At 38.8% G+C, this 17,496-nt stretch overlaps 1 protein-coding gene across 1 annotated transcript; it reads left to right on the top strand.

Moving 5' to 3' along the window:
* The first annotated feature begins 1,753 nt into the window (after positions 1–1,753).
* Positions 1,754–15,770, top strand: mtpn (myotrophin). Its single transcript, XM_003452057.4, has 4 exons — positions 1,754–2,122; positions 5,030–5,143; positions 5,986–6,069; positions 14,407–15,770. Exons 1-4 carry the CDS (start codon positions 2,051–2,053, stop codon positions 14,491–14,493), a joined length of 357 nt encoding a protein of 118 aa, XP_003452105.1. The 5' UTR covers positions 1,754–2,050; the 3' UTR covers positions 14,494–15,770.
* Positions 15,771–17,496: the final 1,726 nt, after the last annotated feature.

The raw sequence follows: 17,496 nt of genomic DNA, 5'->3' as shown, positions 1-17,496 counted from the left end.
GTTATCTTCTTCGTCTAGACTAGTTCCAGGGAAGTGATTTCATCAAATGAATGTGTGACAAGACTTTTGTCATCACCTATATTTCACAAAGATGGTGCATCGGAGAATATACACTTAGCTGGTTTCACTGGAAGAATGGAAGCAGATGTAGGTGTCTCTAGTGGCTTAATAAGCAAAGAGGCGGTTGTAGGCTTTGAACTTATTGCTCTGACCTTGAGCCTTTATAGATCAAGGTTATGTAATGATTGGTCTTTCTATCCCCTTGGAGTGTTGCTTTCTGCAGCTGACCCTATTCATCGGGGGCTGATGGAGCTGTCCTTAAATGGCATAGGTCGGAATAAGGATTAACCTGCAACACATGCTTATTTGTTTTTACAACTGCCTTAATAAGTTATTATGCACAGCCATGCTCACTTAATAGGAAACATTCCTCAGGGATTTTGATCCATACTGGCATGATAACATCACACGGTTGCTGCAGATTTGGCTGCTGCACATCCCATTCCACCACATCCCAAAGCTGCTCATAGATGTGGTGACTGTGAGGCCATTTAATTACAGTGAATTATATACTTATGTACCTGAATTATTTATTTAAGCCAGGATGGGCCAGTGCTTTCATATTATTTATGCCAAACTGACCTGACAACGATTTTACAATCTTCTGTTCTTCAGTTCTGCTGAATCTGTGTGAACTGCAGCCTCAGTTTCCTGTTCCTGTTAGCTGACGGCCAGTGTGGTCGTCTGCTCTTCTGTATACTTTGGTGTTAACAAGTAACAGATGTGAGTTATGGTTGCTTTTATATCAGTAGGGCCATTCTCTTGTGATCACTGGCACCAACAAGCCATTTTTGCCCAGAGAACTGCCATCCACTGGATATTTTCTTTTTAAGCCCTGCACATAGTTAGCAATTTCTGAAATACTCACAGCAATCTGTCTGGCCTTAAAAATCATGCCATGATCAAAGTCACTCCAATCACCTTTCTTCCCCATTCTAATGCTTGATTTGAACTTCAGCAGGTCATCTTGAACAAGACTGTATGCCTAAATGCGCTGAGTTTCTGCCATATAATTGGTTGATTTAATATTTGTGTTAGCAAGCAGACGAACAAGTATACCTAATAAAGTGGCTAGTAAGTATATGTGACGTCTTTACATCTTCAGGTGTTTTTCTGTTCTAATAAACCACTTAACGGTGAAGATAAAAAAAAAAAAACATTTTGAAGAAAAACGAATATGGTGTTTAGTCAAAGCTATTTAAAGACATGTGAAACTATGATTTTAACTTCCCTTGGTTACTGTGGCACTATGGCTTAGCATGACAATGTAAGGATAATTTAATATAGTTTGCATTTGGATGACATATGGCGGTCATATTTACTGGGTTTGTTTTCTTACATCGTTAACTGTAGTGGAGTTGAATGTTTTTTGTGTGTTTATTATTTTTATTATTAAAAATGTTCAGTTAAACATTTCTGAAAAACAGTGAAAAGGTGTATACTCAGATGTGAAGACATATGATGTGCGAAAATACAAAAATGCAGAACCATATAAGGAACATGAATTTCCGTTTTACATTACATTGTAACATAGAAGCTTATTTAATTATACTTTTCTGTATATGTTTATTTAGGAACTGTAAATAATTGTTACAGATTAGGGATATTCAAAAACCCTGACGAGTCATGTGCGTTGCATTAAGTATCTCCATCTTATCGCCACAGAACAGCATAAACTTCTCCATAAATATTCTCTTCCGGGTAAAGGCATCGGAAATATTTCTGGATTGCAGAAAGGCGGATACCTGTTTGCTACTTTGTCGTTTAGAACTTTTCGTGAACCATTTTTCCCCGTCACTCGTCATTGAGTCGCCATATCGAACAAAAAATATTATTCTGAGTATTATTATTTAGCCGAAACGGTATTAGCCTCGACGAGAGTAGTAGTTTTCTAGCCTCAGCTAGCTAACTTTTAACACACTAGCCGATAACTTGTCAAACCCCCGGCAGTACAACAAGGAAGGTGCAACACCGAACCAACAACAAAAAGATGTGCGATAAAGATCTGATTTGGACACTGAAGACCGGGGACCTGGATGAGGTCAAAGCCACACTGCGAACGGTAATTTGGCTGTTATTTGACTTGCCCACTGTTGTGCAGTTGTGCATTTTTGACTGCTGACAGCATAGCTAAGGTAATCAACGCTAGTCCGTAGAGCTGCTAGCGAGCTAGCGTTAGCTGGAGTTGGGCAATGTTAAGTTTGGTAATCCAGAATTGAAAAGCTGTTGGGACATTCTGGGTCTGTAACATTAACGGTAATGTGTGCACCTTTTAACTGATTTTAATTCGTCTTACGGGTAACGAGACGTGTTTAAAGTTAATTCATTATCACTTTCCGCTGAGAGCAACTTGTTGGTTAGCTAACCAACTATGGTATCTGTTGGTACGTGACATACGGGTAACGGCTCTTGACTCCAGTAACAATGTTACTGTAACAAGGTGTTTTAAGCACAGTATATATATGTTACTAGAAAACGCATATTACAGTCTTCTATAAGCGTGTTGTTAAGAGAGCTGAGGCAAATGTCTAGCTATATGCTAGCGGCTAATCGAGCAGACAGGCCCAGTGTCTAGTCAGCTTTGGTGGGCGGTGGTCTCAGCTGTAGTCTAGGAGATGGAGGCTTGGCTAATAGCAGTAGCAGCGTTCATTAATGCCAGCATACTCTTTTTGGAGCAGGCTGATGAGAAGGTTTCTGCCTATGCTTACCACGAAGAGATGTTTCTGTAAAACAGCTATCTTAGGAAACACGCCTGCATTCGGATTTTGTAGTTGGGTAGTAGCTGGATAGTTTTACTGCCACATATGATTTACACTCAGTTGTTTCCCCACAAATGACTAACTGAATCTATATTTGCTTCCTCATAAAGTACAGCTCACTAATGTGTTTAAATTGTAAAATGCTAGTTTCCAATGTAAGCTTTACAATACGTGAAACTAAATATAGTTTTTGATCAAACTCTTAAAGACTGATAAAATGCTCAGGATGTTGGTGACTTTTGAGAAGACGGAAGCGTTTTCTTTTTTTCTTAGTGTCTTGTTCTATTTGTCATCAACTATTAATTATGTGTTTGTATAAATGAGTGTTTACATACCATGACGATCACGATGAGTGTAATTTGGTACTTCAAATTATTTATTTTAATGGTTCTTTTTCCAGGGTGGAATAATTGTACAGCATACAACTTTCCACACAGGGTCAAAACTATACATACGGTCTCCAAGTATGTGACATATTTTAAGATTCTCTTACATAGAGCAAAAGAACAAAAAATGAATTAAAATTTTAGGTTGTCTGAGGTAACACTGTACTTGTTCAACTTGGCACCATAAAGTGCTTGCCACTGTTTTAATGTAGTCACTGATAGATTTTTTTTTTTTTTCACCTTGAGGCTGTGACGTCAAGAAAAACACAAGTTTTTAGACACAACTGTCCTGTTAATAATTTGTATTAATGTTACAGGCAGGCAGGACTCATCATTTTTGCTGCCTAGTTCCCACATTACCATTATTATTATTTTATTAGTAGCCATACCGAATAACCTTCAGTGTTCCTGAAAGGGCAGCTTTAGTGACTTCTTCAAATTCCTGATAAATTGTTGTTCAGTGTTGTGCAGATCAACTACTTCAGCTGCCAGTGTAGGGAGGGGCTGTGTGAAGTTTTGTATGCGTGTGTTAACTGCAGGAGGCGAAGACCGCACTATAAGAACTGTTGACATAAACCACCACTACAAATGATTGACATGAGCTCATGATTACAGTTGGTGACTTCTGAGAAGTGAGGTTTCTTGTGTTCCCTCTGTAATTGTGTCATTGACGAAACATGTAGATAAAAATAACTAACCTTTTTCTATAGTATAAATGGAGCTTGTTTAATTTTATCAACCACTGAAGGTAACATTTAAACATTCTCAGAGAAGGTTGAGGTTTGATATCAATCAGCTACGTGACTTAGCAAGATGGGGTGTAAGGTGAAACATTGTGCTCAGTATGTTGAATTTGACCTACAAGGATGTTTTTGATATGGCAGTGCTGCAGTGTGGATTCTGTTTCAGAAATATCTAGTAGAAATAAAACAGAATTTGTGTGCAACTGACCATGTTCATCTGACCCCAAGAAATGGCAGAGAGTAAAAAGAAATATGGTATTTTTTTTAAAAGTGTAACCTTAAGGTTTTAGGTCTACATAAAACTGGATTTGTTGTATGTACAAGATTATATTGAGTCCTTTCACAACAGTTATTTGATGAAACTAAATATATATATGTGACATTACTGCCATAGTAATTCAATGTGTCTGCTTCGAAAATCATATTTAGAGATCTGTAGCAGGTTGAGTCTTCATTTTATGCTGTCATGGTAAATATTGTAGCAAATTTAATTTAGGAATTAGAGTAAGGAGATGACTATAATAATAATGATAATAATCTAAAAACTTAAGGTCATATGTAATCTCATGTAGTTTTAATATCAATAATGCACAGTATTTGTCAGTGCTGTTTGCCTAGTCTGTCATTTTATTGCCATCTCATTAATGTTGATCTTAGTTGCCTCAGGAGAACCAACACCTGAGCCTTCATCCCCAGCTCAGGTGTTTATAATATGAAGGTCTTGTGTAACAAGATATTAATGCATCTTCTAGGGCTTCCTATGCTTCTATATTCTCGACAGTATACCCATTTTTCTGAGCTTTTCTTGCTTCACTTCCCTTCATCCTTATACAGGCAAGTAATTATTCATATACTTCTGAGGAAAAAGTCAGGACTGACAGCCCTCGCTGGGACTGATTTGTGTTTTATTATGGGTCCAAGCAGCAAAAAATGATTTAATAGATGTTACCTTCTTTTGAAGGGCTTTGATTTCTGTGTTTTCTTTTTTCTTTTTGTTTTTTTTAAACTAAGACGCACCATACTGGCTTGTGGCAATGCCAAGTTAGGCGATCTCATCCCTGTTACTTTTTCCCTTCTCTAGGCTGAGGATGTTAACCGGACCCTCGATGGTGGGAGGAAGCCGCTGCATTATGCTGCAGACTTCGGTCAGACAGATGTGGTGGAGTTCCTCATTTCTAAGGGGGCAGATATCAATGTAAGAGTTACAACTATCTCAGCTTCATTCTTTTTGCATTAATTTGCCTACTGCTCAGCACTACAGTGACCACAAAAATAACAGAGCCTGTGTCTCTTTCCTTTGACTGTCTAATGTCTGGTTAGAAACAAACATTATTTGTTTGTTTAAACAAAAGCAACCTGGCTTTAATAAAAAGGGGTTTATCATATACATTTCTACCCACTGTTCATTGGCTGTCTTTTACCAGTGAGTTGGCCAGGCCTCAGCAGGGGTTTTTTATGGGTCATAGTTGGCTTCTCATGAGTGACGCACATAACCACAATTGATCCGCTTGCAGTTAGGGCAGTTAGTCTGTGTTGCCTTACTTAACAGAGGTCTATGCATTTCCTGTTATGTTTAGTAAATTAAGCCCCTCTTTAAAAAAAGTTCAGTAGTAGTTCAGGTAATCTTCCTTTCGTGTGAGGCTAAAACCTCTTTGAAAGCCCCAAATTTTTGATGCTAGAAAACCCCTTCTCAAATTTAACCTTGATGGCCCCTTGAGCCTTGTAGTTTCGTCAGATGGTGTGGTAGTGGCCTGATTCAACAAAAGTCTCTTAAATTGCTTTTTACCTTGAAAGCAAAGACATGGATGCTTTAACTCCAATAATCAGGAGTAGGAAGTCTCTAAATCTTCCTTGCACTCAGCAGACGCACATCAGCACGGTGCATCTCACCCTTTGCTTAAAATTGGTATCTGCAAATCACAAGACTTTTTAAAACAAGGGTTTAAAAGTGTAACAATATACAATCTTTGCTTTCCCTCCAAAGACCAAAAGTCTTCTTCTTCTCACTCATTCCTCTCTCATCCTCTTCTTCCACAGGCTCCAGACAAACATGGGTTTACTCCACTGATGACTGCCTGTTTTGAGGGTCATCTCTCATGTGTCAAGCTCCTGCTAGAAAAGGTTGGTGCCCTGATTTGAGCTTGCATTCATGTATGCATATGCAAGCATCTGCACAAAGGAGTGCACTGGTGTCTTTCACCCACTAGTGCATGCTGATGTATCAGTGGTTCCATGTGAGCCATGAGTGCTGATGAGGTAACTCATTGGACAAAAAGCCCTTTAACACATTTCTATGGAGGCTGTGCTGGAATGTTCATAGAGCATCGCACACTATTGCTGCTGTGCACTTGCTTTTTTGTTGTTTGTTTCTTTCATTCATAGGAGCACTGCCCTTGGCTTCATCCAAGTCTCTGCTCTATCCCTCCACATTAGCCTCCCTAAGGTGTTTAGCTCTGGAACTACCTTAAATGCTACTTAGGTCCCAAAAAATACATGCTGCCATGTGCGGATCTAGTCACAGCTGTGAGGAGAGGCACAGAACAGAGTCAGGCACAGCTGGCATTGGCTATAGCACTACAACATAGTAACAAGAATACTATAATAAATGTCCAATCTATCCAGCGTCATCTGGCTATAGAATACAAATTTCTGCAGTTCCTTCACAGTTAGATAGCCTCATTTGTAAGTGGGGAGCTTTCTTTTACAAAGTCAGTGTTTCTTCTTGCATGTCTTACCTGAACGTTAGGCTCAAAAGTGTATGCGCTCCTGGCATAATGACACATCTTCTACCGATCAGGGCAGCTGTAGCTACTGTTTCACTACAGTCCAAATGAGCCCGACTGCAGTTGAATTGATGGCCCAGTGGAGGATGAATGTCACACATTCATTTTCACGCACACATTTCTTTTTCTGTGTACTCCTCTGCCTTATAACACTCATGATGTTTAAAAGAAGCAGGCAGGTATATAGTTGACTGGGTCCTCTATCTCGGTACATGTTTATTATTAAATTTAAGTGGGAAAAAAGCTTCTTTGAACAATGATGCAAAGAACATGGATGTTGCAGTCAGTCAGCTTAGCTTTGTAAATGTGCTTCAAACAAATTGGTCAATTTTTATAGTTTGGCTTGAAATTTGGAAAATGACACAAGTACACCACCATTGATTGAGTGGAGTTTACATTGTGGAAGACGACATGATGTCATGAAAAAGCATCATTCAAAGGCTGCTCCAGACTGTTATGTGTATATGAGAAGAATTCAGAGAGAGAGTGAGAATCAGGGGCCTGAGGGTGAGTGAGCAGCTGTCTGTTTCCAGCCAGGCTTAATGAGGCAGGGTAAATGAAAGCTCCTCTACACAGTTGTTTCACAGTAGCATCAAGTAATGGGAAGTGGGGAGGGGTCACACTACAGAATGGGGAAGTCACTTTTTGCAGTCTTTACAATCTCATTGCTAACAGCCAGACAGACTTTTTAATAGGTTCACAGGTTGAATGGGACTTTGAAGAAGGCATTTGAAAAGAGGAAACCATAATCTATATATGGGGAAACAACAGTGTTTGGTTAGAGAGACATGGTTGTAGTATGCTACACCAGCTGATTTCAGTTAATCAGCTGTATTAGTCCTGCATTTTTGGCAGCACAGCTGCAAACTCTGTCCTGCGTATCAACAAAGGCACCAGAATCTTGTAACTAGTCAGCCAAGAGCGGAAAACTGTTGTCAGCTGGCGATCAGCGCTAAGATAATCTGAAGGAAATAACGGACAGGAAAAAGAAACTAATATACAGCAAGTCATTTGCTATAAAAGTTGCTAGCATGTCAGCACGCATTTAACATTGCATGTTTCTGACTTAGTGTACATTTGACTCAGAGCTTTTTATTCCTACCATAGACCGTATTTATATCCCAAGAGCTATTATTTAAGCATTGAAAGATGACGTGTTATAGAGTGATTTCTTTGCTCAAACTAAGCAGTGTACTTCAAGTTAAGATCTGAGCTGTCACTAGATGATGCATTTAATGTCCCTAAGAGTGTTAATATCACACAGCCACATTTCACTTTCACATTACAATGAAAAACTTGGGTTTTAAAAGCTCATTTTCTCTTTAAAAAAGACTTCATTATCGGCATTTATTTTCCTTAATTTCTTCTGCTGCCAGTCACAGAACATCCTTCTGAGAGTTAGAAGCTCTTCTGCATCTGAAATAGGCAGCTGTATCATGTAGTGCCTCATCTTTGTAAATCAAAGACCTTTGGGTAAGTTTTGTTTTAGAGAGGGGTGAAAGCACAGCAACTTAAGAAAAGGTGTGTGATTGACTTATTACACAAGAAAAATGAGTTTTGTTATGACAAGGACTTTGACAGGGAAATAGTAATAATTTGACGTTGATTGTCTTGTTTTCATAGTCATTGTAGATCACAATTGTAAATTTAAACTAAAGTCTCATGAGTTATCCAGCTACTGGTAGACTTTCAAAAAGCTAGTATCATATCAGACAAGACAGGTGGTCATAATTCATCACAGTTTTTGATTTTATAATAATTCCAACTAACTACCAGCAATAATTAACACTAGATGCTAATAGTTGCCACAGGGGGCAGGTCTCAGTATATCCATATGACAGCTTTGAAAACTTCCCATGTATCCCAACATGAGATTAATAGATATTTCAGAGCTACACCACTGATAGTGCTAGTGTAAATCCACTCTGTCTGGCAGCACCTGTAGCTTTGCACAGCTGCCACATTGCACTGGATAAAAGGAGCCCACTGAGAATACTGAATTGTGACTGTTGGACTGTCAGACATTCTTGTGTTGGCAGATTAAAAATGGCGTGGTTCCCTTGTGCATCATGGAAGCTGACCCCTGCCCCCAACTGTGTGCTGTGCTGTTGTTGTTAATGAATTATGAAAGGCCATTATTACCCCAAAGGGTGACCCAGCTGTAAGATCCTGGCCAAGAGTGCTGACTACAGCCTGCAAAGACCAGCCAGTTAATTTTAGGTCAGCAATAAAAGGGCGTACACACAAATACACACACATTTTTCTTTTAATGGGAACTTGCCATTGTCTAGGAAGAAATACAGTACTGTTTGAAGTCAGTTCCTGTTGTCTTTGTCTTTTACATTTGCCCCTAAAGGTTTCCTCCTTTTTTCTCTCTGCCCTTTAATACAAAGATGGGATGGAACATTGATCCTAACTGTATAGATAAAATATATATATATATATATATATATATATATATATATATATATATATATATATATATATATATATATATATATATATATATATATATACACTAGTATAAAACATCTTTCACTCGTCACTGAAGTGTTTTTGTTTTTTGAGGGGGGTGAAAGTGCACACCTGCAGTCTTTATTGCTTCATATGTTGAGGTTACCATAAACGTATAAAAGGATTTTATTTCCCAGCCCCCACCGTATCTCATCCAGAGCCTTTCTGGCACATCCTGTCCTAATGCATATATTGATCTTATCCTTATCGCTGGGTGTTAAAAATTTGCCCTTTTAACTGCTCAGTAATGTTTGATTGCTGACAGCAGGTCAATAGTCTGATGAAAATCTTGTGCTTCAAATAGGTTTTGAGTGAGGCTTTGGCTCAGTAATTGAAGACTTATGCATTCCATTCACTACAGTCATAATGAAAACTTAATGGACATTTTGGCATGTTGGTGGCATTATGTTACTGACCCACTGCTGCTTTGTATAGCTCTATAATCCAGGGTGATGATGTATCTTATTTTGACTGGAGACACGTTGGGAGTCTATTTTTGTTCATTAGTCTGTGTCTCAATTGGCCATCAACATCTTTGACTGGCTAGTGTTTGGACAGTGAGGTGATCATGTGGGGTCATTATTCAAGTTGAGTAAAGCTTATTACTCTAAGTGGTGTCAGGAGCGTGCCAGTGAGCTGCTTGGCCGTTGGGGGTAGCGTGGTGTATCCTGAAAGGCAGAAAAAGGAAGACTGTGCCAGCACTATTACTGGAACTCGACCATAAATCCTGATATGAAGCATTATCTCTGGCATGGCTCCAGTATACAGTTTTGGGCAATATGTTTGGTGATGAAAAGGTAATGATTATGAGAATGGTATAACAAAAAAAAGAGAATGGTATAACCTTAAATATAGTGGTACAAATTATGCAGTTGTGTTTATTATACAGAAGTAGGGCTATGCGATATGACCAAAAGCTCATATCCCAATAAAGGACCTCTATCGTCCCGATAACGATATAAATAACAAAAATTTAACATTTTCTATAAATTCTGTGACTCTCGGGCAGCTCGGCTTGCGTGAAGTGTTTCCAGCTGGGCTTCGTGTACCTGGAGTCGATTGTTTTAACCGATGCATGAAACGATACATTTTTAGACGTAAGTTGTAACGGCCGCCGTTTTCTTTGTGAGTATTTATTACACAGCGTGCTGCGGGGAAAAGCCTGCTCTAACTTTTGAGTCAAAGGTTTATTTTTTTTAGCACCTGACGACTCTTTTTTGCTTCTCATCCGTAAATACTCTGCATCTTTCACGTGATTCAGTTTATTTTGAAAAGTCTCAACAGGATCTTGAGCTTTTTTGTGAAAGGTTTATGTGGAAAATAAACAAGCGGACACGCGATGGTTTTACCGTCGTTGTTGCTAACGACAACGCATAAAAACAGGCGCTTGTCCATCCGTAGTGTGGTTATATTAAATATAGGAGAAAGAGAGAACTTTAAGAAAGGCCACTACAGTAACCATCAAAACGATGAAAAAATATTGCCGTAAACAGTTTATTTTGCGACACCACGAAACAAACAATAGCGTAAAATGAAACGATAGACGTTTTTATATCGTCATCCGATATATATCGTTATATCAAACAGCCTGCTGTGTTGATTAAGTTTGGACTGAACCAACAACTAATGACCTCTCCAGAGCTGGAGAAAAGGGGAGGGATAAAGAGAATCATCTCCATTCCTCTCCTCTTTACCCAGTAGTAAGACTGGGTGATATATGGAGTTTTTAAAAAATATCGATATATTTTTATACGAGATATAAGATGCGGCTATAAAAGTTGCTAGCATGTCAGCACGCATTTGACATTGCATGTTTCCGACTTAAGTGTACATTTGACTCAGAGCTTTTTATTCCTACCATAGACCGTATTTATATCCCAAGAGCTATTATTTAAGCATTGAAAGATGACGTGTTATAGAATGATTTCTTTGCTGAAACTAAGCAGTGTACTTCAAGTTAAGATCTGAGCTGTCACTAGATGATGCAATTAATGTCCCTAAGAGTGTTAATATCACACAGCCACATTTCACTTTCACATTACAATGAAAAATTTGGGTTTTAAAAGCTCATTTTGTCTCTTTAAAAAAAGACTTCATTATCGGCATTTATTTTCCTTAATTTCTTCTGCTGCCAGTCACAGAACATCCTTCTGAGAGTCAGAAGCTCTTCTGCATCTGAAATAGGCAGCTGTATCATGTAGTGCATATCGGCAATATCGTTTATATACATTGCGTTATAATTACACTTGTGGAGCTGCTAGTTTGCCTCTCTTTGGTCCACTTTTGTCTCTATGCAACTTTACTCTGTCCCCCCTCCCTCCTTCACTGAAAACAACTCCCCCTCCCCATCGCTTCACCTGCAGCCAGCGTCAAGATGCTGATAATTTATTTCTGAGTGATTTGGGGGTTTTTTGTTTTGTTTTTTTTTTCTTGGTACATCTACACTGTATGTTAATAAAAGTGCCTGTGTGACATCTGCAACACATAGCTTTGACTAAGAACTCTTTTTGTTTTAAAAAAATATCGAGATATATATCGTATATCGCCATCCAGCTAAACAATATCGAAATATGAAGTTTGGGCGCCCCACCCAGTAGCACATCAGAGTAAGAGATTACGGTAACTGGTTATCAGGTACCTGGTATGCATGAATCTGCATTTTCAGGAAAAGTTAACTGACAGAAGAACAAAAATTGGGTAGCTTGTTAAAAGGAGCAGACTTCTAAACTGTGATAAATGAAAAAAGATTAAAACATTATTATCAGAAAAAAAATGTTTTTTTCCTGGCAAGCTGCCCTATCTCTGAAAAGATGAATTACACTGAAGAAACCCTTTGTTTATTTGCAGGTAAGGTAGGGGAGGGAAGAACTTTTTTCCCCTTGAAATTGAAAGATCTGGCTACCAAAACCATCGTTTTTTTGTTTTGCTTCGTTTTGTTTTGTTTTTAACACTGCAGGATTTGATTAAAGACTAAATTTTGCACAACTTCACTTAAAAAAAAAAAAAAAAAAAAGTTTGTCATTGTTTATTTTGTAGTTGATAATGTACAGCTTTTGTGTGAGATCAATTCTTCATTTAACAATGAAGACTGCCCCCACTTTCACTCTTCTGCACAGACAACCAAATCAGTTATCATTTTGTGAATTAGTGAGCATTTTAGAAGCTGGTTGTCAGATTTTGTTCCCCTTGAAGAGAGCTGTTCCTCTGTTTCTCCTTGCATCCATGTTTTATGTCCCAGCTAAGACAAGTTAGCTGTCAACCATCATCATTTTTAACAGACATGGGGGTAATATGAAATTATGTAATCCTTTGCAAGAATGCTTCAATTTATGAAATTGTCTTTTTTTTAACTTAATATCTATAACAGGCATGTTTGATATCAGAATAATCAGATAAAGTGTATAAAATTCACATTGAAAAAGTGAGAGAACGGGTCTCACTAGTCTTCATTCCTCAAGTGTTGCATAACAGGGCTCTAACATGTTTAACTAGAGTGTTGAAAGGAGCATTATGCCAAGAAATGTGAAGTATGTTCTGATGGGGGGGTGCTATCTCTCATTTTGTCTTCCATTTCCTTACCAATTAGAGCTGTAGATGTGACAGGTTACCAACTCAACCCTGGTAAATCCTCCTTCTCGCTTTATGCTCTGTTGCTCTTGTGGCATGGAATTCGCTCCCAGATAACCATCCTCCTGCTACCGGGTACTCGAACTGGGGCACATTGTTTTTGATGCCCTGCTTCTCCACGCAACAATAGACTCTCTCTGCCTTGGTTCTGTAAGCCCTTTGCTAAGAGGCTAAACTTGGCAAGCTAAACAAAGGGACGCATTTCCACTGCAAGCCCTTCCACTCCTACTTTGCCCATTAAATCTGTTGTCACTACAAATGCATTAAAACATGTGGCCTGTTTCTTTCTCTCCCTCTTTTTTTTATTTTTTTTTTATTTTTTTTTTTTGTGTGTGTGTGTGTGTGTCTGTGTTTTTTGTCCGTACTAATCTAAATGGCTATGTCTTCTCCCATCTCCTTCACATTGATTCTGTTATCCCTCAAAGCTCGAATGGATTTGTGTCTCAGTGTGTGTGACTTCAGCCCCTCTTAGTCATGCACTCCTTTCCATTGATCTGATGGCCTCTGAATGTGGCAGCTTTATGTCTGAATGACCACCCTCACTTTTCTGTAAAGATCTTTTATGCCACAGCCTTTCTGCTTCCCTAAAGCAGTCAACCAAGGGAAAATCTTGTCCTTGTTGTGTTCATGATTGACCTGCATGCCTTTCCTGTGTCCCTGAGTATGCAAGGGTTCGGCTGATGTAAAATTCATAATCGGACCGTGAATGCAAGGCTTTGTTTGGACGTCAGCATGCCTGCCAGTTTGTGCTGGTGCTGCTCTATAATTGAACCAAATATACATGCCTCCTCCAGGTGGACTCCCTGCAGCTTAAGGAAAAGTATAACAATAACTACACAGCCACAGTGTCAGAGTCAGCATACACATATTATCACAGCTCAAAGGAGTAAGGGGCTAGTCTAAACTAAGTCTTGTTTCTCTTCCTTTGGCAACTAACTTTTAGTCTTTGAGTTTTTCACTGGTCTTTCTCAAAAAGTGAAACATGCATTTGTACACCAGAACCATTGAACCTGTGAGATACTTGCTAACTAACTTGGTTTCTTCCCAGTTGAATCTTATCAACTGATTCCTGATTTTAATGACTTTGTTAATTAGAGATGTGTATGCATTTTTTTTTTTCTTTCCCCATTTCTGGAACAAACCTCTTCTGATTTCACTTTAGCTTGGCTTCCAAATGCATCTACTCAAGGCTCGGTGCTCGGCCAACAGTTTTGTTTTTGAGGAGTACACATTTCAGCTCTGAAAACTAAATCACAGCTGGTGCAATTTGTGTCCAAAAACTGTGCTTAGATTTTAATCCCTTGTTTTGGTTTCCTTAATCTTCCCAGTTCTTCAGATGTGGGCAAAACGAAAACAAAAAAATGTGTATGAAGGAGTTTGGGTCTGACTGGTTCTGCATGGCTCTTAAGTAGCCACGCAAGATTGGGCATTATTCAAGAAGGGGTTGTCAATGCTGTATTTGACTGTCACGTTTGAGCAGATGTCACTAAAGTTTGAGGCACCAAGTAAACATTATGTCCCCTCTCCTCCACAGGGAGCTGACAAAGACCAAAAATCACCAGACGGCATGACTGCCCTTGAAGCTGCTGCTACTGAGCCCATAAAAGCTCTGCTCAAGTAAGACACCACTGTATGGGAGGTGGCTGGGCAGCTGTATGAACGGGCACTCAAATGGATGCAGTGATCTCCTGAGAGAAGATGGACTTGCCCCTTTGACCCTGATCAACCTCTGTCTCAACAATGCTTTTGTCTGTTTGTTGGAGGTTCATTTTGTCTGTCTGGTGGTCTTCCTTACATTGTAATTTCTCTTTTCCCCAGGTTTTTGGGATAGGATTTTTTTTTTTTCCTTAGTCCTCTGTTTTTAGCCATGTAACAGAAGGACTTGTCAATTATATCTCCCTTAGGGACCAAACACTTGGGGAGTGCTCTTGAACCTGGATCTTAACACTGCTCAGATTAGTAACAGACTCTATAACACAAACACAAAGCTTTCATATACGAGTAAATGCACATCTTTCTTTGCAGTTTTGTTGTAAAAACATACTGAAATTAAATGGTAATGGATCAGTAGTGTGTTAATATTTTTACAACTTCACAGTTTAAGTATTTTATGGCCAGGATTTCTCATGAACATTAATTGCACTGTACTATACTTGATAAGACTAAAAGGATTAGTTTAATTAACATTTCATTATGTGTGGCCTCTTCCTGTACTTTGTTTTTTTTTTTTTTTTTTTAATAGATCAAATTGTCCCTCAAATCCAAGCTTAATATTTTACAGATGTTGGCTGAGGGAGGTGCAGAGGTCAGATTTTTCTTTTCTACTTGGTGATGTATCACTTACATATCAAATGGTGTTTTTTCCACAAATTTTACATCATTAAGGTATTCTCTATTCTTTGACCAATCACCATGCTGGCTAACTAGAATGACTTGAATGTTGCAATTTTCAAACATGTTACTCAATCCCTTTTGAAGCAATGTTAACAGCACATAATAGGATTAGATATTTTAGAACTTTCTTCATTTTGTCGCCCCTGGGTGAGAGTTCAGAGCAAAAATTCCTTTTTCATTTTTTTTTCTTGCAGCTTCTCTGAGTATTTTGTAACTAATGGGCTCTAGGGGTTGTAAGTGATGGGTTAATGGGGGTCAGATTTGAAAGTTGTTGGTAGGGGTTCTTTTTATTCCCCTTGCCTTGTTTTTGTTTCGGTTTAAAGCCCTGCCTGTTTTGCTGCATGTCAAAACTGCCTCTGCTTTTATGCTATGAAATGGTCACTGTCCTCTTGGTTGCTTTCAAACAAATTACAACAATGCAATAGACAAAAAAAAGAATGCTCTTGCTGACTTTGTTGTGACAAAAGTCTGTAAAAACAAATAAAAATACTGAAAAAAAAAAAACCGTAACACATCTGTCATCAATATCCATTTTCCTTGTAAACTGGAAAGGGAAACGGCAAAGAACTGTCAAAAAGATGTTTGAGATTAATGATGGGTCAGCTGTGAGAATGCTTTCTTTATTATCTTAAACAGAAGCACATTTTCTGTGGAAAAACGCATTCCCTTAAATTTGTCATATTTCTGTTGTGCACTGTGGTGACCTTTAAGTTGGATTAGATGAGGGCATTACTGTGATTTTTATGCTGAATTCACTCAAGATGGGATTTGCTGACACCACAGTGCTGCTTGTAACAAAATCTTGTTGAGGTGTTGACTTCAGCAGAATGTTTTACCAAGAGGGATGCTCTTCACAGACTTGTTGATACGAAAACCACATTTATATGTGTGATGCAGCCATCAACACCTCAGCAAGCATCAAAGTGATACGGTTCTATATTGGTGTTTTTAGGATTTAAAAGTTAGTATTACTTTAAATGCATTATCTTGGGACTTGCAGAAACTTAAATTCACTGATTTGTTCAATCAGCACAAAGAGCTTTCACAGTATAATGCCAAGTAATCAAACAGTAGCATTGATTGTCCAGGTAAAACTACCTTACCTTAAATATTACCTGCTGCATGTGTTAAAATCCTTGTGGCAGTGGAGTCAGTGCTACACAGGTAATGGCTGTAATACAGTACAAGCACAGTAGACAGGATGGACTCTAGTTGCACCCATATCTCTAACTTTTGATAATTGGTTAATAGAATGAATTTATAAAAATGCAGAAGATCTGTAAACAAATATAATAATTATTAACTGGAAAATGACCTAAAAATCTGAAAGAACTAGTGTGCCTCTTCTTCATAGCTAATGTTAGATTGCTTATCGTCTTAGGCAGCTACACTATATTTTGAAAGTATTTAGTCACCCACCCAATCATTAAATTCAGGTGTTCCAATCACTTCCATGGCCACGGGTGTATAAAATCAAGCACTTTTGTGAAAGACTGGATCGCCTGAATGCCAGTGTGGTACCATGATAGTATGCTACAGCTGCAACAAGTCCAGTCATGAAATTTTCTCACTACTAAATATTCTGCAGTCTACTGTTAGTGGTATTTTGACAAAATGGAAGTGATTGGGAATGACAGCAAGTCAGCCAAGAAGTGGTTGGCCATGTAAAATCACAGTGGGATCGCTGAATGCTGAAGTGTACAGTGCACAGAGGTCGCCAACTCAAAACTTTTGGCAGTGTTCTACTCACATGGTGTATAATGCATGTGTGGTGCTGTTGACTTCGAATGAGGATATAGACGGGTGGTGAAAGAAATACTCCCAGGGATCTGCTGACACTCCTTTTATAGAGCAAACAAAGTCTAGGACTAAGGGGGATGGCTCGCCCATCACTAGCAGCGAGGTTACCGAGATAGTTAGCCAACTTGCTGGTGGGCCCCTGGAGTGGGTGAGATTGGCTCATATTTCCTTAAGGCCTATGATGTTGTCCGAGTGTATCGGTTGACACACCTCTGCAACACTGCATGGAGATAAATACATAACATAATTAAACATTAATTAGATCATTTCCTCAGGGATTAATAAAGTATTCTGATTCTGATCTGGGGACAGTGCTTCTGGAGTGGCAGACTGGGGTGGTGGTTCCCATCATTAAAAAGGAGGTTTGGAGGGGTGTCTGCCGATTATAGGGGGATCACACTACTCAGCCTGCCTGGAAAGGTCTACAGTA

The sequence above is a fragment of the Oreochromis niloticus genome, linkage group LG17 (genome assembly GCF_001858045.2).
Source record: "Oreochromis niloticus isolate F11D_XX linkage group LG17, O_niloticus_UMD_NMBU, whole genome shotgun sequence".
Lineage (NCBI taxonomy): Eukaryota > Metazoa > Chordata > Actinopteri > Cichliformes > Cichlidae > Oreochromis > Oreochromis niloticus.
The sequence above is the reverse complement of the archived record's forward strand: the minus strand, read 5'-3'. Positions and strand labels throughout refer to the sequence as shown.

Excerpts from the sequence above, each read along its gene's own strand:
- mtpn (XM_003452057.4), top strand. The coding sequence starts at position 2,051 with ATGTGCGATAAAGATCTGATTTGGACACTGAAGACCGGGGACCTGGAT. Across the intron at positions 2,123-5,029 it reads TCAAAGCCACACTGCGAACG|GCTGAGGATGTTAACCGGAC; the intron begins GTAATTTGGCTG and ends TCCCTTCTCTAG. Across the intron at positions 5,144-5,985 it reads CTAAGGGGGCAGATATCAAT|GCTCCAGACAAACATGGGTT; the intron begins GTAAGAGTTACA and ends CTTCTTCCACAG.